This window comes from Nothobranchius furzeri, chromosome 12, assembly GCF_043380555.1.
Source record: "Nothobranchius furzeri strain GRZ-AD chromosome 12, NfurGRZ-RIMD1, whole genome shotgun sequence".
NCBI classification, from domain to species: domain Eukaryota; kingdom Metazoa; phylum Chordata; class Actinopteri; order Cyprinodontiformes; family Nothobranchiidae; genus Nothobranchius; species Nothobranchius furzeri.
This window is the reverse complement of record NC_091752.1, coordinates 65,900,500-65,920,765: the sequence shown is the minus strand read 5'-3', so window position 1 is coordinate 65,920,765 and position 20,266 is coordinate 65,900,500. Positions and strand designations below refer to the sequence as shown.

The following is a 20,266-nucleotide window of genomic DNA, read 5'->3' as shown; positions in this document are numbered from 1 at the left end:
GCAAACGAAAAAAAAATAAGCTTTTGCATTTGGATCTTCTAAAACACAGGAGCTGTTTGCGTTGTTCACTAAGAGAAAAAAATACTTTTAAACTTAGTGCATGTCAAATAAGTCAAAAACATACAGTAATAGTTCAGTGTTTTACTATATGTTGTGATATACAGTAGTCAAAATTACTGTTATATTACATATGAGACAAGAATGTTGATTTTTGTGCAGGAATAAAAGTAAATGTTTTAATTTTCCCATTCCAAAAGTTCATGAACTTAAACAAATGTGTTTATAACATGAATAAGTGTGAATGTTTGCACATGTGTATTTCAGTAAGCTCTTCCAAATGATGTGACCGTCTTTCATGGTGCTGTTTAAGTGACAGAAAAAAAATTCACATATCATAACATGGGTACATAGTTTTTTGCACTTTTGCCTGAAGCTTTTTTTCCCTGGAGCTGTCCGGTGCTGAAATGGCTTCACGTCAAGTATTGTTTGACAATATTGTGCCTAGGTTTGACCTAATTTCACACGTGACCGATTTCCCATATAAGAGGATGGCAAATAGACAGCATCATTTAAAAGTTGTAAAAAGTGTCTGCACTGATCTTTAGGAATCTGTAGAAGGTATTTTGTGCCTATGAAGCCCCTTCAGAAGGAATCCAACAGTCCTCATCTGCCCAATCTGATCGGACTGATGGTGCAGCTGATCTCCAAATTCATGCAACTTGAAAATTTAAAATCTTCAACAACTAAATGGTCTTTGAACATTACGCACCAGAGACATTCAGCTTGTATATCAAATGCCTGGGGTGCATTAAGAGGAATCACATTTAGGCTGTTTTGGGATTTTGGGCTTGTAGGCGTTTCGGGGTGAATTTAAAAGTCTATTTGGTCATAATCTGAAGAAATTGTCACAAACAAAAGGAATTTAACAATTAAATACTTAGAGTAAAACACACATGATGAAACTCTGAGTGAAAACGTTTTCGGTGTTAGTGCATCAGCTGCTGGCTGTCCTGTGTTGAACCCATAACAGACAAGTTATCTTATGCCCCTGCAGACTTTCATTGCCTAAACATGTCTCGTTGTCTCATTTCTACATTTTTATAGTCATATAATCAGAGGTTAGGATAACAATTTACTGAATGAGTATTATTGTTTGCACCTGACTAAAAAAGCAAAACAACACCTATTTTACATATGATTTTACACAGAAAAGTCAGCACAAACTCAGACTCAAACCTTTAAAAGGAATAGATGGTAACTTAATAAAATGGAATATTATTAGAGTGCATATTTGCATTATTGTAACTGTAATTCCTTTAGCTTCCTGTTCGGTTATTATTGATGTAGAATGCAAACCTCCTTTAGTTGTGTCAAATGGACAATATTTGGAGTAATATACAAGTAAACACTCATGTAGGATATAAATACTTGAAAAAAGTGTTTATTTTTAGTTACATTACAAATCTTTTTAAAGTTACTCATAAGTTACAAGTGCTAAATGTGTGTAAAAAATTAAATGTGGCTCTGTGTTTTGGTTTTAACAAATACAGAAAACTCTAAATGAAATATTCTCACCAATGTCGTCAAAGGCAGAGAATGGGAAGGAGTAGTCGGCTAAGGCCTTCAGGAGATCAGGAATGTCGCTCCTTTCCTCGTCGAAGATTTGGTTGCTTGCAGACATGATGAACGTTCAGCTAAACTCCAGACCAGCAGTAGATCAGATGCTCAGGACCGGGTTTGGCTTCACCAGAGGACTTGTGTGACTTTTCATCAACTTATCAGCATCACGGGGATGTCAGCATGAGTTTAATCATCAACACAAGTCACACCCACTTTCAGTCTTCAATTTTAATGGAGTATAACTCGGTCAATCAAACCACTGCATGAGTGAGCAGGAGGGGGCGGGCATTCTCAATCACAACAACAAGGTTTTCCAGACAGCTTCCGTGCAGAATACATGTCAGCACGTGCAGTGCCCAGCTGATTTCTAAACACACGCTGACATCTACTGTTGAGTTTATGAAATGCAACAAGCATGCTTCATGTGTGGAAGCCAACTGATGATCCTGACCTTGTTAGAAGTCCCTCTAAGACACTTTGTGTCTGAGACTGGACAAAAAACTATATTAAACAATGACAAAGAAACTATCAGATCGGTTAAATCAGAGTTTAACGAGACAATTAATTTTTACCCTACCAACCCATATTCACCAATATCTATGTTTACGTCAACATTTTGAATGGAATGCACAGCATTTTCATGGCCATCACCGTTTGTGTCACACAACCCAACCCAACAGCTCGTACTCATTCTTCTAGAAAATATTCAGATCATCTGCATGCTGAATAAAAAATAAATATTTCTGTGAAAGGGTTTCTGAACATTAAAGAGCAAGTCATCCCCAAATCATTTTTTTCCTGATAAAACTACATAAATGTGTGTCTAATCGTGCTGCAGACACGCATAGTTTTGCACTTTAGTGTATTTTAGTTAAAATTTCAATTTTCTGCCTAAAACTGTCAGTGTTGTGCCGTTGTCAGGTAAAAACTCTGCACTTCATTTGAATTTAAATCTGCCATCGCTATTGGCTAAGAGGTACCCTAGAACGTTAGCTGGTACCATATCATGTCACAATGTTGTTGTGAGCCTGTGTGTGTGCGCGTGTGTATTTGTTAGCCGCTCCACCCTCTGTCTGCTAGGCAACAGCATTTGTTGCATTTTTCAAACAGGAAGTAGGAGTGGAGTAATACTCAAAAAAATCACATTTTTTTGTGCTGATAAACTATATAAAGGAGTGTCTAATCATGCTGCAGACACGTGTAGTCAATAATTTGGCAGTTCAGTGCATCTTAGTTAAAATTCAAATATTCTGCCTAAAACTGTCAGTGTTGCGCCGTCGTCAGGGAAAATTCTGCACTGTATTTGAATTTAAATCTGCCACTGCTATTGGCTAAGAAGTATGCTATTGTAACCCAGAAGCTAGAACCTTAATGAGGTATTAACTAATTGGCTTACTAATATGATCCATCCTCAATTTAGATAAAATATAAAATATAAATTAAGGAAATTAACAATACTAATTAATAGATATCTAATTAACTAATAGATAATTTCATAATGAATTATTGGAAGGGTGAATAACTAAAATAACGAGTTTAATATTAAACATCGGTTAAAACAAGAATCTTGAACATCACTAACAGAAACAGAAGAGGAAAGCTGTATACTATTGGTCCAGGTGGGAATCTGAAATTTCATTGGCTGAGAGAAATAAGTCCCGCCTCCGCGAAATAAAACCGTGCGACGCAGCTGAGCGAGAGGAGAGACAAACGGCTGTGCAGCACGCAGATACAGAAAGCAAAGACTGAGCGGTTAGAGAGAGAGAGAGAGAGAAAAAAAAAACAACGGTCGAGGCCGTGAAGAACCCTGATTTGGGTGCCGCATAGATAGAGGGAGAGGCGGACTTGACTCCTTCTAATAAGAGCTAGGAACTTGGAACCAACGCGATTTGTGTGGAGACGACAGAGTGAACCAATCCTCTGTAGGAGGGAACCGTTGGAGCGCGTTGGCTGGGTTTTTTTTTTCCTTGGGTTTGATCCCGACTCCTATGATCACTCACTTGGAACGAGAACTGGATTTCTTCCTGACGAGGGAGATGGCGAGCCTTAACCACTGAACGAACCAGGACATCTCAAGTAACTGAAGAGCAGACTGCTCTCTTCTGTGAACAATCTCAACGGTGTGGTAGGAAAAAATCGCACCACCGGACTCTGACTTTCACCCCAAGCGTGGGGATTTGACTTGACGCCGGCTGACTTGTGACTCATATGATCAAATCTCATACCGACCATTTTACTATTGTCGATTGTTTTCATCTGTTTTTGTGTGTTATCTTTATGTGTTATATTTCCCATTATTATTAAAATTTCGTATATAAACCGTTTCATGCTATACCCGTGACTCCAGTCATTCTTAAACAACCTCCAATTCTCCCCGAACCTAATTATTGGCCCATTTGTTTATTTTTTCTTTTAATTATCTTATTGTATCCTGTAATCCGGTTACATAAAACTTGGCGAGCCAGCCAGGAGAATTGTAGAGTTGTTACCTTAGCTAACCATTGACTGACATCATAAGAGTGCCTGGAGGTCACAGTGGTTTGCCATTTTGGCATTATTGGTACTTTTGAGTGTTTTAAAATGGAAGTTGTGAAAACAGAAAAGGTCAAAGTTTCAAATGCTGTTTTAATCAGTGGGTGAACTGATACAGACCTTGATAACGAAGTCTTTGGGTTTATGGAAGGATTCGGACCAGTTAACAGGCGCATTAAGTTACCAAACTGTGATCAGATTATTGTGGAGTTTCAACATGAAGCCACTGTTAAGGAATTAAAGAAACAATGTTTACCCTATGACAAACCTTGTACTAGGAACCCAGATGTTTTCTTTCATATTCAAGACCTAGCCAGCGCGTACAGTCTAGAAACTAGCACATCTGCCACTGATGCCTATCTGTCAGAGCTCAGGGACATAGCTGCGCGTAGCAATCAATCATTTAAAGACCTTCTAATGGAGGAACTGGCAAAAATTGGGGAATCTTTAGGAAGGGATACCCATGCATCTGAACCAGTCACTGAACTAGAGCCAATGCTCCATAGTGACCAAGTTACATATTCCCTGCCTTTAACACCAGAAGTTAACTATATGAACAACTCAAAGGACAATTGTCCACCTACAGAGACTGGAAAACAAAACCCTTGCATTCCACCAAATCTTTTAAACACACCTGAGGTTCAGCGTGTTATTGTGGAACACATTGTTAAAAGCAGTGAGGTTATCCCTCCGCCTACTTCACAATACAGACTAAAACCGTTCTCAGGGCGAGTTCCACACCCTTCTTTTGAAACTGACTATGATACTTGGCGTAGTAGTGTAGTGTTATGCATAAATGATCCTTCACTCACCAAGTCCCAAATTGTACGAAGAATCGTGGAGAGTCTGTCAGCCCCAGCAGCGAGCATCGTTAAAGCTCTTAGTCCAAAATCCGACCCGGAAACGTACCTTGAACATCTCGATTCAGCTTACGCAGCTGTCGAAGACGGCGACGAGCTCTTTGCTCGCTTCTTAAACACAAACCAGGACAGTGGTGAAAAACCTTCCGATTACTTTCAGAGGTTATACACCTTGTTAAACCTAGTTATTCAGAGGAATGGAATTTCCTCCAGTGACGCCGACCAGCAGCTGCTCAAGCAGTTTTGCAGAGGCTGTTGGGACAGCTCGCTGATTTCAAACCTGCAACTCGAACAAAAGAAAGACAACCCGCCTCATTTTACAGCACTTCTCCTCAAACTGCGCACTGAAGAAGACAAACAGGCTACTAAAGCAGCACGCATGAAACAACACTTAGGGGAACAACGAACTAGAGTGTATTCAAATGTGCAAACAACATGCTCTCAGAGTAAAAACACTTGTGAACTGGAAATAGATGATAACTGTGATGACTTACGCAAACAAATCGCTGAGCTCAGGAGCCAAATTGCACAGCTTAAGGTTAACAACACAGATAAAAAGGCAAAGAAAACTCAAAAAGAGTCAAAACCCCGTGTGGGGACTAAAATTCCAGATGAGCCCAAACAGATTCAGCAGATAACAGCAGTGGTGCCCAGACCAAAGCCTGGATACTGTTTTAAGTGCGGAGAAGATGGGCACATAGCTTCTAGCTGTAGCAACGAGCCAAATCCAGCACTAGTTGCAACTAAAAGACTTGCTCTTAGACAGAAGCAGCGCGAGTGGGAGATGTCAAAGCCAATTGCTCAGTCTCCTCCTTTAAACCGGTAGAAGCTCCTATCGTGGGACAGATAGGTGCTAAAGTAGAACCAAGTCCCTCTAAGGAAAGGACAGAGAGACTTTTTTGCAAGCCAGTTCATGCTCATTCAGTGCCAAAACTTCCCAAAAGATTAGTGGGTGGGCGATGCACAGCTACAGTCTCAGTTAACAGTGTTGAATGTAATTGTTTACTGGATTCAGGGTCCCAGGTAACCACCATTGCCAATTCTTTTTACCAAGAACACTTACCTGACCTCTCAATTAAACCCATCAGTAATCTGTTAGAAGTCGAGGGCGCAAACGGTCAAGCAGTTCCTTATTTAGGATACATAGAGATAAGTGTCACATTTCCAAAAGAGCTCGATCAGTCTGGACTTGAGTTACCTACCCTTGCGTTAGTGGTTCCGGATATAAGCTCAAACTCTGATACACCACTACTCATTGGCACAAACACACTCGATCCTTTGTATGAGCAATTGTCTGCCAATAACTTACCTGATTCCAAGGCACTCTCTTATGGGTACCAACACGTGCTAAAAGCCTTAGCAGTCAGAAAAAAACAAAGCAAAGATGGACGAGTTGGTGTGGTGAAGCTTCGAGGGAGAACCCAAGAAGTTCTCCCTGCAAATAAAAAACTGTTACTAGAAGGGTTTATGCAACCCAGCCAAAACAAGCATGAGCCTTATGCACTCATTGAACAACCCACCAATGGTTCTCTACCAGGGGGTATAATTGTAGACTGTTGCCTCATTTCCTTACCTTCACATGGTCCATACAAAGTACCTGTTGTACTAAGAAACGAAACTAACCATGACATCACATTACCCACTAACTGTGTGATCGCTGAGTTAGTTAAAGCCGATCGTGTTATGCCATATCCAGAACCTGACAAAAGTGATCAGAAAGTACTTGCGGCGTGTAGTTTGCAGCAACAGACTTCACCTTCAAACCCTCCTCTCAGTTTTGACTTCGGTACTTCGCCCTTGTCCGAAGAATGGAAAGGGAGGATCACCAACAAACTTAACACTTACTCCGATGTGTTTTCGCACCACGATCTTGATTTTGGTCATACACAACAGATAAGACATCACATCAACTTAAAAGACGAGACCCCATTCAAACAGAAATCTCGGCCGATCCATCCACATGATTATGAAGCCGTGAGAAAACATTTGGAAGCCCTCTTGGAAACCGGTATAATAAGAGAGTCGGAGTCTCCATTTGCCTCACCAATAGTCGTAGTTCGGAAAAAGAATGGTGAGGTACGTCTATGTATAGACTATAGAAAGCTTAATCTGCAAACCATTCGCGACGCATATGCCCTGCCTAACTTGGAGGAGTCCTTTTCTGCTCTCGCTGGATCACAGTGGTTTTCTGTGATGGACCTCAAGTCAGGTTACTATCAAATAGAGATGTGTGAAAAGGATAAACCTAAAACTGCTTTTGTTTGCCCGTTTGGGTTTTATGAATTTAACCGTATGCCACAAGGAATAACAAATGCTCCAAGCACTTTCCAACGGGTTATGGAAAAGTGTATGAAGGACATTAATCTGAAGGAAGTGTTAGTTTTCCTAGACGACTTGATCGTCTTTTCCAACTCCTTGGAAGAACACGAAACCAGACTTTCTCACGTTCTTGAACGGCTTAGAGAATACGGACTCAAGCTATCACCAGATAAGTGTCGTTTTTTCCAGACATCTGTGCGTTATCTTGGACATATAGTATCTCGAGATGGCATAAAAACCGATCCAGATAAGGTGGAAGCACTCAAAACATGGCCGAAGCCTCAGACTTTGAAGGAACTCCAATCTTTCTTAGGATTTACCGGTTATTACCGACGCTTCGTTAAAGATTACTCAAATATTGTCAAGCCACTAACATCTCTCACGGCTGGTTATCCACCCAAACGGAAAAACTTTAAAACACCACCATGTAGATCAAAGTACTTGAACCCCAAAGAACCCTTTGGGAATCGTTGGAGCCAAGACTGTGAGAAGTCCTTTCAAACTATTATTGAAAAACTTACCACTTCGCCAGTTCTTGGCTACGCTGACGCAAAACTCCCATATCTAGTACACACAGATGCTAGTACGACCGGACTCGGTGCAGCGCTATACCAAGTGCAAAACGGTGTCACACAGGTAATCGCTTATGCAAGTCGCGGTTTAAGCTCTAGTGAAACTAGGTACCCTGCGCACAAGTTGGAGTTTCTAGCCTTAAAGTGGGCCATAACAGATAAGTTTCATGACTATTTGTATGGGAACACATTCACTGTCATTACTGATAATAATCCGTTAACTTACCTCTTAACAACGGCAAAACTCGATGCAACGAGCTATCGTTGGCTAGCTGCGTTGTCCACCTATAATTTTGACATCAGATACCGTGCAGGTACACAGAACGTTGACGCGGATGGCCTGTCTAGGAGGCTGCATGATAAACCTGAAGACAACTCAAAATTCACTGAGGAATGCCAACGACTAGATGAGTTCCGATCTCATCTTTTTTCCTCTGTCAAAGAAGTCGAGCTTCAACTTCAAGCCGAAGCAGTGAAGGCAACATGCCAAAAGCACATGGTCTTGGATGAGACTGATTCTCCTTGTGGTTTAGTTCAGTCACTTGCCATGTCTGCAGCGGCCATTCCAGACCTATTCCAGTTGGAAGACAATAGTGACAGTTTCTTTGCTGTGCCCAAGTATAACCATGCTGACCTTGTCTCCTTGCAGAGGAAAGATCCAACCATTGGCCGAGTCATTCAGCTGCTTATGACTGACAATAAACCGCCAACTGATACTATTGCAGAACCCCCGGTGGTTCTTAACCTTTTGAGAGAGTGGAAACGGTTTGAGTTTCAAAATGATTTACTGTACCGGAGACGCCAATTAGGACCAGAGACATCATTGCAGTTAGTCTTGCCTGATTCATTACGTTCAACAGTCATGCAAAGCCTACATGATGATATGGGGCATCTTGGGGTTGAACGTACGACAGATCTCATTCGGTCCCGTTTTTACTGGCCAAGAATGGCTAGTGATATCGAAATCAAAGTTAAAACTTGCGAAAGATGTATCCGTCGGAAGGCCCTCCCTGACAAAGCTGCTCCAATGGTGAGTATTACCACCACCAGACCTATGGAGTTAGTTTGCATGGATTTTCTCTCCATAGAACCAGACAGTAAGAACACTAAAGATGTCTTAGTGATTACAGACCATTTTACAAAGTATGCAGTGTCCATCCCAACCAAAGATCAGAAAGCCACCACCGTCGCGAAGAACCTGTGGGAACATTTTTTAGTCCACTACGGGTTTCCTGAGCGTCTTCATAGTGATCAGGGACGGGATTTCGAATCACGTACAATCAAGGAACTTTGTTCTTTACTTGGTATCCGTAAAGTCAGAACGAGCCCTTATCACCCTCGTGGCAACCCCGTTGAACGGTACAATCGTACATTACTCAGCATGTTGGGAACTTTACAAGCCACTGAGAAACATCACTGGCGCGATTTTGTAAAACCACTTACTCACTCGTACAATTGTACAAAAAATGACGTGACGGGATACTCTCCCTACGAGCTAATGTTCGGTAGGCAGCCTCGGTTGCCTATAGATATTGCCTTTGGGTTACCGCATTTGAACAAGCCCTCTATAACTCATTCTCAGTATGTTAAAGAACTGAAGAGTCATCTGGAACAGAGTTATGACATTGTCATAAAAAACTCTCAAAAAACAGCGAGGAAGAACAAAGAACGGTTTGACAGAAACATTCGTGAGTCCACACTAGGTGTGGGAGATCGTGTTTTAGTCCGAAATCTTCGCTTAAGAGAAAAGCATAAATTAGCAGACAAATGGGAGCAAACAGTGTATATAGTTCTCAAACAGATGGAAAACTTGCCAGTATACACTGTAAAACCAGAGAACGGAGAAGGACCCAACAGAACACTCCACAGAGATCTTTTACTGCCTTGTGGTTTTCTCTCTTCATTAGAAAATGAAACAGAACGCGTTACGAAACCTAGCAGACCTCATACAAGACAGAGTTCAGCCTTAGAACCTGACCCAGATGAGCCACTTGACGAAGAGGTAGATGAGTTTTATTACTCTGATCTTCCACAAGTGCTAAACCGACCATCCTATCAAATAGCGGTCACCTTGCCAAATAGGGAACTCATAGCAGATTCAGGACCGGTAAATAATATTCAACAACAAAACACACTATCCTTACACACAGGGGATCGCAAGGAACCAACCTTAGCTGGTAATGAAAATGCTGAATTGTCCTTACTTGACAAAGGCATCAACACCGAAACATTCTTACCTGACAGAATGAGTGAAACTGCGACATTCTTACCTGAAAGAGTGAAAGAAGCAGCAACATACTTACCTGAAAAAACGAAAAAAAACGAAGTATACTTACCTGACGTAGAAACGGGGGATGAAACTAACACAAACCTACCTCAATTGGATGGTGTCCTAAAGTCGCAGCAACGTGATGTAAGTTTTGAACCCATCATACACGATCAGACACATACATCTGAAAAGACCAAAGTCTTAGAGAATAGCTCATCAGCTCTGTCGGAAACAGAGAGCTCACTTCGTCCTGTCTCAGTTGAGAATCAAACCGAAACGGATGAGCATGATACTGTGCAACCAGAGATGTATGTCAGGAGATCTGAACGAAGTAGTCAGCCTCCTCAAAGACTAACTTACTCTCAATTGGGCAATCCACTAGTGACCGTAGTTAGGTCCCTTTTCCAAGGACTTAATAAAGCTTTTATTGACTCTCTTACTCAAGAAGTTGTGTACCCCGTAGAAACAATGCACAGGGACGTGCATGATATTTAATGGGGGAGGATGTAACCCAGAAGCTAGAACCTTAATGAGGTATTAACTAATTGGCTTACTAATATGATCCATCCTCAATTTAGATAAAATATAAAATATAAATTAAGGAAATTAACAATACTAATTAATAGATATCTAATTAACTAATAGATAATTTCATAATGAATTATTGGAAGGGTGAATAACTAAAATAACGAGTTTAATATTAAACATCGGTTAAAACAAGAATCTTGAACATCACTAACAGAAACAGAAGAGGAAAGCTGTATACTATTGGTCCAGGTGGGAATCTGAAATTTCATTGGCTGAGAGAAATAAGTCCCGCCTCCGCGAAATAAAACCGTGCGACGCAGCTGAGCGAGAGGAGAGACAAACGGCTGTGCAGCACGCAGATACAGAAAGCAAAGACTGAGCGGTTAGAGAGAGAGAGAGAGAGAAAAAAAAAACAACGGTCGAGGCCGTGAAGAACCCTGATTTGGGTGCCGCATAGATAGAGGGAGAGGCGGACTTGACTCCTTCTAATAAGAGCTAGGAACTTGGAACCAACGCGATTTGTGTGGAGACGACAGAGTGAACCAATCCTCTGTAGGAGGGAACCGTTGGAGCGCGTTGGCTGGGTTTTTTTTTTCCTTGGGTTTGATCCCGACTCCTATGATCACTCACTTGGAACGAGAACTGGATTTCTTCCTGACGAGGGAGATGGCGAGCCTTAACCACTGAACGAACCAGGACATCTCAAGTAACTGAAGAGCAGACTGCTCTCTTCTGTGAACAATCTCAACGGTGTGGTAGGAAAAAATCGCACCACCGGACTCTGACTTTCACCCCAAGCGTGGGGATTTGACTTGACGCCGGCTGACTTGTGACTCATATGATCAAATCTCATACCGACCATTTTACTATTGTCGATTGTTTTCATCTGTTTTTGTGTGTTATCTTTATGTGTTATATTTCCCATTATTATTAAAATTTCGTATATAAACCGTTTCATGCTATACCCGTGACTCCAGTCATTCTTAAACAACCTCCAATTCTCCCCGAACCTAATTATTGGCCCATTTGTTTATTTTTTCTTTTAATTATCTTATTGTATCCTGTAATCCGGTTACACTATGATGTCATCTGGTATATTATGATGTCATAATGCCATTGTGAGCCTGTGTATGTGTGTATTTGTTAGCGGCTCCGCCCTCTCGGTCTGCCAAGCAACAGCATTTGTTGCATTTTTCAAACAGGAAGTGGGAGTGAAGTAAGAATCTGGTAGGGGGTGACTTGCTCTTTAAAGATTCTTACTCAACCCCCACTTCCTGTTTGAAAAAAGCAACAAATGCTGTTGCCTAGCAGACCAAGAGGGCGGAGCCACTAACAAATACACACACTCACGACATTGTGACATCATAATGTATCATCTAACATCATAGTGTACCTCTTAGCCAATAGCAATGGCAGATTTAAATGCAAATGCTGTGCAGAGTTTTTACCTGACAACGGCACAACACTGACAGTTTTAGGCAAAATATTTAAATTTTAACTAAGAAGAACTAAAATGCTGAATTATTGACTACATTTGCCAACAGCACCATCAGACACTCATTTATATAGTTTATCAGCAAAAAAAATGTTGATTTGAAGTGACTTGCTCTTTAAAGAGATACTAAGCAGTTTTGCTTGCTTTTAGCACCCCCTAGTGTCTTATTAATTATCTGTGATCAAAGCAAAAACTTAAACTCTTCTCATCGCTGTGAGTTTGTCTTTTTAACACCTCAATCTCACTGCTGAAATGTCATTATTTCCTAGACGTACAACCCATCACTAAATCAAGCATATTGGCTGCGTTCACAATCTAAAGCACGCAGGAAACGTGCTGGAAGCAGACTCCAGCTCCACTCCACCAGCAGGGACCAGCCTGAAGTTGCAAGCGTGGCTTTCTGAGATTTCAGGGGTCGGTGGGGGTCTGACTGACATTTCATTAGTTTCATAGTACCCAGGATAAAATCCTACAACCACCAATAGATGCAAATGTTCACAGAGACCACTATGACATCATTAATAATCATAACATTGATAGCTTTGATAATAGATGTGATTAAACCCGTATTTCCTGCAGAAGACAATTCGTTTTCACAATGAGACCAACAGCATCAGACCACATGCTCATCCCTACATGTCCAGGCTCATGTTAAAGAAGTCTTCATGAATGTTTTTACTAACATTTATGTTTTTATTTAAAAAATCATAAAGCATAAAGGACAGAACACCTCATCTCATGAGGAAACCATTGACCTCCAGACTAATTCAGTGTTCATAACATTTCCACAAGAACACAAGTGGAGAATTAAAGGACCATCTGTTGTCCTCAGGCACACCAGCCCCAAAGTTCTCAGGTAACACTTTCACTCACATGCGTGTACCTGTTGAGACTGTCTGTGTGTGACAAAATAAATACATAAACAGATTAGTCGCAACTGTTCTGAAGAGCCTCTTTCATAAATAAACAGAAAAATTATATTAATCTTTAGCATTTAGATGTGAAAAATCAAAAGAAAACTCTGCAAAATCTCGAAGACCACGTTCACTCGTTTTTTTTTCTACACGTATGCAGTGGTTTCTAGTATAAATCAATGCCTTGTGAGTCGATCTCAGCGGAAAAAAAGCTCTGGCGCTACAGTTTCAGGAACTAGAAGTTAGCCAGAGCAGAGGTGGCAGAAGACAGCAGACTTTGGAGTCTTATTTCCTGACACGCGAACATCTCACCTCCAGAGGCAGCGCCAGGAATTTCTACCTGCAGTTGCTTTACTGCTGCTCAGTGAGTGTATGGGGTCGCTGTTCTCCATCGGCACCAAATGAAGAGCGGGGGTGGAGCCTAAACACGAACAAGCACGCCCCTCATTGGTGCGGATTTTGGGGGGTGGGGGGTCCAGAGTTGGGATTGCTAAACCATTGCTTCACCTAATCAGGCTGTTGCTTTAGCAACCCCGAGCTACGGCCTGGCGTCACCCATGGTCGCGTCTGATGGTCCAACAGCAACACGACTCAACCGCTGCCTCAGTTTGCTCTGCAGTGTTGTTTTAGCTCTACAAGTAACTCAAGTCTGAAGGACTTCTACCATGTTGTGTAGTTGGTAATGCTAACAGTTAGCTTCTACTAGCCGAGACATGCTCTGCTCTCTCCTGGATGCTAAACCAGCAACAGTCTTCGCAGCCGTGAACCAAGACGGATGAGTCCATGAACGCTAATTTAAAGTGTGACGTTGATCTGTGTGGCTTTTTCTGACCCACGTTTTTCCCCGTCTATTTTCTATCTGGAGCTGATACAGGAGATCGGGCGGATTATTTTCACGTTTCTGTGAAACCTAGCCTAGTGAACTAGACCAAATTCTTGCTTTGCAAAGAATGGTCTAGGCATGCTCCATTGGAACCTCAGCAGCTCCTACCAGGACTCTGGCTAGCCAATCACAGCTCTCTAGAGGGGTTTCAAACACATAAAGAGCTGTGATTGGTCCATAATGGTGGGCCAATCATAGTGCTCTATCTGCTTAGTGAACAAATCAGAGCTTTATCTGCTTTGTGGGCCAATCAGGGCACTCTATATGCCTGGTGGGTGGGATGATGCAACAGAGTGAAACAAGAGTATGTCACATTCTTTGTCCAGTGGAATGCGGAGATCATTTGAAAGACAACGGTAGAACCCGCCCCACAACCAAGAGCCGTCAATGGAGCATGGCCAGACTAAATAATACATTTATTTAGTCTGGCTTGCCAGGCTATGTGAAACCCAGACTGAGCAATGAAAAAAAAAAAAAACGTTCTCGGTTAACTTTACCTATAATTTTCAGTTCAAGTGTTGCACAAATTCTCAGAGGGACTTCAATAAGAGCTTGATGCCCACATTATTAGGGCTTAATGTTCAAAATTTGGCCTATTCCTGTGTACACGTCACAACTTTCCCAATGTGGATTCTAATTCTCATCGTTGAATGACTCGTCACATGATCTAAGAATAGTCTGGCCAACATTAACAAACAGCTTACCACATTCAGAGCAGATGATGGATCTGGTAACAGTGTTTAAACTCATTTCGATAGCTCTGCGTTCCTTCCAGTCGTCATTAGTTTCAGTTTCTGGCCCACACAGTGAGTGCTTGAGCTGATTCAGGGATGTTTACATCTTCGACCTCTTCTTCGCCCTCACTGACGTCAGTCTCTGATGAGTCGGATTCATGTTCGGGCGCCTTTAGATCTGATTTCATTGTAGTCTCCACTTCTCTGGAGTCCTCTTCAACAGCTTCTGCTTTCATCTGATGAGCTGTGCTGTTGGCTTGAAAACTTCCTTCTTCCATTTGTTGGTGATGAAGCTGTGACAACATAGATTTCTCTTCATCATCCTCACTCTTCAAAGGAGCTACAGTGAATGACAACCTTGTGGTATCAGTCTCCTTCCCACTGAGCTGCTCTCCCTCTGGACTGGACCTGGGTTTCTCCTCTTCCTCCTTTATGTGGAGGAGCTCTGGGTCCTGCTGGTCCACTTCAGGCCCACGATTCTCAGGAACTTCTTCAATCAGCACCACTTGAACATCTGCAGGGAGAACTGAAACACATGTATGTTTTGGACATTGGTACTATCACATTTACATAAATCACCCTGATGTCATTTTTAAGGTTGTTGATTGACTACAAACATCTAATGTTGAATATCAAAGAAGTCTCCTAAAACTAAATGCTTAAAAGACTCGTGGCAGGATGATGGAAAAGCAAATGGAACACACTCCTGAGCCTCCCTGCTAAGGTCTATTCAACAGTTCTGGAGAGGAGGGCCTGCCAGACATTCGAACAATGGTGCAATGTGGTCTTTGCGGGCTTATGTGCGGACGGACGGGCGGAAAACTTCCTTCTAGGTGGAGGACATCGGGGTGCTGCCATCTTCCGGTTTTATCTTTATGTGTGTTTTCCAAATCCCTGACATCTTCTTGTGTCCTGACCACGTTCTAGATACCCGCAGCATCTTCACACAGAACACCAGGCACATAAGCCCATTTTCTCACCACAGTCAGGTAGTGTTGTCAAAAAAATCGATACCCAGATATAAATCGATACTAAAAGTGGTATCTAAATTAGATATTCCATCCCTGTGGTATCGATATTATGGACTATTATACACAGCCTTCTTCAAGTACACCGACACGCACGACAGCCAGATGCCGTAAAGCAGCCTCCGCCTCCCAGACAAACAGAAGAAGACGCCGCATGGCTACATTGCAATTTCCCACGCGAGTTGTCTCCGATCCAAGTTTTGTCTGCCAAATAAATAAACAAAAACATAAACAGCGAATTTGGGAGGCGCTTCACAGCCCAACTTAATTAGCATACCAAGTCCGACACGTAGTTGTATATTCACGCTTATGTGCTTAAAGGAAACTCCCGTTTATTGCAACCTGGACTTAATTTATAGCATGCAGTACGTTTGTTTACTCACGCTGACAACTTTGGTGCTACTTGGATTCCCCGGGGTATTTAGATCCATCGGCCACTCGCCATCAGTGTATATCCATATGACGGGTGCGGACGGGCACCCATGGTGCAGCCTCGAAATAAGACATTATCTGCACCAAAACATCTCCATGTCGAAAGGATTTGTTAGGAATCATTAACGTGATTCCCCTGTTCGTTTGGAGCGGGTCTGGGATTTCTAGGCGTGAACAGACTAGCTGCGGCTAATTAACCGGCGCTTTTAATGACGTCACTGCCGTGCGCCAATCTGTTTTTATTAAGATTACCGGTAGATGTACCTTTGTCCTACTGTGGAGAAATTCGTTTTCTCCCTTTATTGACCAACAGAGTTGTTCAAAAGTACAGAACAAAACATATGGCATTACATCTTATGACAAAACATCACTCTGCAAATAGAGAATATATAGTGAGACAATTCATGATTTAAAGTGTTAACTTTCGCCAGTTTTTGTATGCACGTTTTAAAAAATGCTGATACTTGAAATGTTTAAGCACTTTACACACTTAATTCTTAACATTTAATTTTTGCAATATAAATTGAGGAATGTCATTTTTTGAATAAACTTGTTCAATAAATTGGTGTTTTTAAATAGTATCGAAATCGAGTATCGAGTTTTTTCCCCAAGTATCGAATCGAGTTTGAAATTTTAGTATCATGACAACCCTACAGTCAGGTCACAACCCCCTTGGATGTTGTCAGGCTGCAGCTATGTGCAAGAACCTCGTGTTTCTACAGACTAAACATGTTTGTTCTCGTGGATGTCAAAAGTATTTTTGTAGAGAAGTCTTTGTGTATAATCTCTAGCACATCAGGGCGAATTCTCATGCAGCTCTTTAAATGCGTCTTCTAGCAAAATCGTTGTTCACAAATGTTGTAACCAAGCATTCTCTTACCTGTGTGGCTTTTCATGTGTGCATTTAAGTGTCCTCTTTGGTTAAACCTCCGTGTGCAGACGTCACAAGCAAACGGTTTCTCTCCCGTGTGGATTCTCTGATGTGTGACTAAAGTTGTCTTTCGAGCAAATTTTTGTCCACACTCTTCACAAGGAAATGGTTTCTCTCCCGTGTGGATTCTCTTGTGTTTGACGAGGCTTGCCTTTTGGGTGAATCGATGTGAACACACGTCACAAGAAAATGGTTTCTCTCCGGTGTGGATTCTTTTGTGTTTGACGAGGCTTGCCTTTTGGGTAAATCTTTGTCCACAAGTGTCACAGTCGAACCGTTTCTGCCCTGTGTGGGTCTCCATGTGTTTGTTAGCCGTTGTCTTTTGGGCAAATTTCTGTCCACAAAAATCACAAGCAAACGGTCTTTCTCCTGTGTGGACTCTCATGTGTTTCTTTAAATTTGTCTTTTGAGTAAATTTCTGTCCACAAAAATCACAAGCAAACGGTCTATCTCCTGTGTGGATTATTATGTGTCTGTTTAAATTTTCTTTGCGTCCAAATTTCTGTCCACATACATCACAACCAAAAACCTTCGGTTCCGTGTGGATTATCATGTGTTTGCTTAAAAGTATTCTTTTGGTAAATCTTTGTCCACAAAAATCACAAGCAAACAGTCCTTGGTTGTGGATTCTCGTTCTCTCTTCATTGTCTCCAGTACTTAGAGGAACTGCAGAGCACATAAGCTCGGTGTCATCCATCTCCACCTTCACATTTGCAGGTTCGCCCTCCAGACTGGTCCAAATTTCCTCCTCCTCCTCTTCCTTTTTTATGTGGATTGGGTCGGGCTCCTCTTGGTCCACATCGAGCCTCCATTCTTCAGGAGCTTCTTCTTTGATCAGCACCATCTGCTGAACATCTACAGGGAACATTAAATCCGTTATAGAGCTTCATAGACATATGCATTATAGACAAAGGGACTTTTATAATCACACATCAACTTGTGTTGTTGCTGAGGTGACGTAGTAAACTGATTACACGGTTTGACTGTCAAAGCAACAATCTAGTGACAGAACATCAAATCTGACTGAAGCATCATGACAGACACCCTGAAGACATTGATAAATGACGCACTGCATGTAGTTATTATGACAGCAGAGAGAATTGACTGTTATTTGCCCTCCCAACAGTAGATGTCCTTCTCCCAGTGTCTTAAACACACCACTTTAATCCAGCCCAGCTGTTCTCTTTCCTGCTCTGGAAGGAAGTAGAAAAAGGCTTTTAAACTCAGCAGTTTTTACCTACATTTAAATAATTATGCACATCCTTTTTAACGCTGTATAAATGTTTGTAATATTTTTATGAATACTCAGGGGTAGCACTCTAAATTTCATTCTACATAGTATTTTTCAGTGACAAAATATAAACAAAACAGCAGTAGCTCAGGAGGTAAAGCAGGTTATCCAGTAATTGGTTGGTTGCAGGTTTGATCCCAGCTCCAACTAGAGAATGCTGCTGTTGTGTCCTTGGGCAAGACACTTAACTTGCCTTGCCTGCTGGTGGTGGTTGGAGGGACCGGTGGCACCAGTGTTCTGCAGCCTTGCCTCTGTCAGTGCGCCCCAGGGCAGCTGTGGCTACATACTGTAGCTCATCATAAGTGTGTGTGTGTGTGTGTGAATAGATGGATGACTGTGTGGTAAAGCGCCTGGGGGGGGGGTTGCAGAATCCTAAAAATGCACTATACAAATACAGGCCGTTTACCAAAAAAGTTAGTCACATTCTCATTTAATGTGATTTATTTTGAAAAACAGGATTTCTACTTCACTTTTCATGCTGTTAGTGCCACCTACTGGTGGAACTGAGTATTACGCTTTGAAATGAACGGGTTTGAGCATGCACACAGGCTGTTGGACTGAAAACTCAAGGTGGAAAGCAAAGTAAGGACAAACTAATGTGAACGAGAAGATTGAACATCATGGACTGTTCAGACACATTTGATAGAGTTCCGTATTTGTTTGGATCTTATTATAGACTACTTTATTTATAAAACTGATTAGATTTTTTCACCAACCAGCCACCTCTGTTTGAACAACCTCTAGCACAGGCCACTAGTTATTAAACATGGCTTTCCTTCATTAGTTAGCAAATTAAATCAACTAACTACGTCACATCACAACCGTTGATTGTAAAAACGTAAACACACAAACCCAGTCTCCTAAGTCCATCTCTGGGGTTGATCTCAGGAATGGTGTTCTGCTGTTCATTATTTTCTCTTAAACAAGACAGAGCTACTGTAGCATCCTGGAGCTGCTGTCTCCACATGATTGTTAGCTTTACAGTAGCGATGAAACACGTCCGCTGCGGGTTCACGTAACTGATGAGTCATTATCCATCACATAGCCATCTGAAATAAATTAATGTAAGCTTTATAAAACTCACGATAATGAGCTAGGCTACACCACTAAGCCCAGGCTAAAAGATGTAGTGACGCCCTTCAACCAATCAGAAGCGAGAAAAAGCAGGGTCATACCATCTGGTTACAAAACGGAGGGGAGATCAGCAGGGGCGCCTCCAGAAAATTTTGATAGGGGTGGCCAGACGGGGCCAGAGGAATCTTTGGGGTGGCACACCAAACTGGTCCTTGTGGTAACTGTGGGAGAGTTTAGCCTGTGGCCATGTACTGCATTGCTCCTTTATTATTTTTTTGTTTGTTTTGTTTTTTAAGAACAGTACGTACCAAAAACATTTTACTTAAATTTTACAAACACACACATTTCAGAAAAATAAATTTCAGTTATTTAAAATGTTATTTCAAAAATTTTTTTAAATGTATTTTTTAGTTTAATTCACCTGTTGCTGTGTTCACAAAAAGCTACGGAGATAAAAACGTTTTTAAATGGTGAGCAGCAGAAATGTGTATTTTTATTCTGATTATTTCTTTACTCATTAATTGTATTGTTTTTATTTTGTTTTACAATTATGTTTTTAATAAATAAGATGGATTTATGGTGTGAGTGAACATTAATATTAATATGATTTATTAATACTGGCTTTTGCTGGGGGGGGGGGGGGCAGCAATTTTCTAGGGGTGGCCATGGCCACCCCTTGGTGGCGCCATTGGAGATCAGAGTGAGCGACACAGTGGTATATTCTGAGAGCGGAGACAGAAACTAGGGATCAGGGGCGCTGCCAGGGATTTTGGGCCCAATGAAA

At 41.6% G+C, this 20,266-nt stretch overlaps 1 protein-coding gene across 2 annotated transcripts; it reads right to left on the bottom strand.

Annotated features, from left to right (window-relative positions):
- Positions 1-1,423: 1,423 nt before the first annotated feature.
- Positions 1,424-19,582, bottom strand: LOC107376319 (zinc finger protein 771). Of its 2 annotated transcripts, none has more exons than XM_070542851.1 (4): positions 19,261-19,582; positions 17,067-17,972; positions 10,174-15,240; positions 1,424-10,140 (listed from the first exon to the last, which is right to left on the bottom strand). In XM_070542851.1, exons 1-3 carry the CDS (start codon positions 19,373-19,375, stop codon positions 14,780-14,782), a joined length of 1,482 nt encoding a protein of 493 aa, XP_070398952.1. In that variant the 5' UTR covers positions 19,376-19,582; the 3' UTR covers positions 1,424-10,140; positions 10,174-14,779. The 2 variants fall into 2 exon arrangements, with proteins under 2 accessions (XP_070398952.1, XP_070398951.1); XM_070542850.1 differs by having other exon boundaries at positions 10,174-15,252; positions 19,261-19,580.
- Between the last annotated feature and the right edge of the window lie 684 nt (positions 19,583-20,266).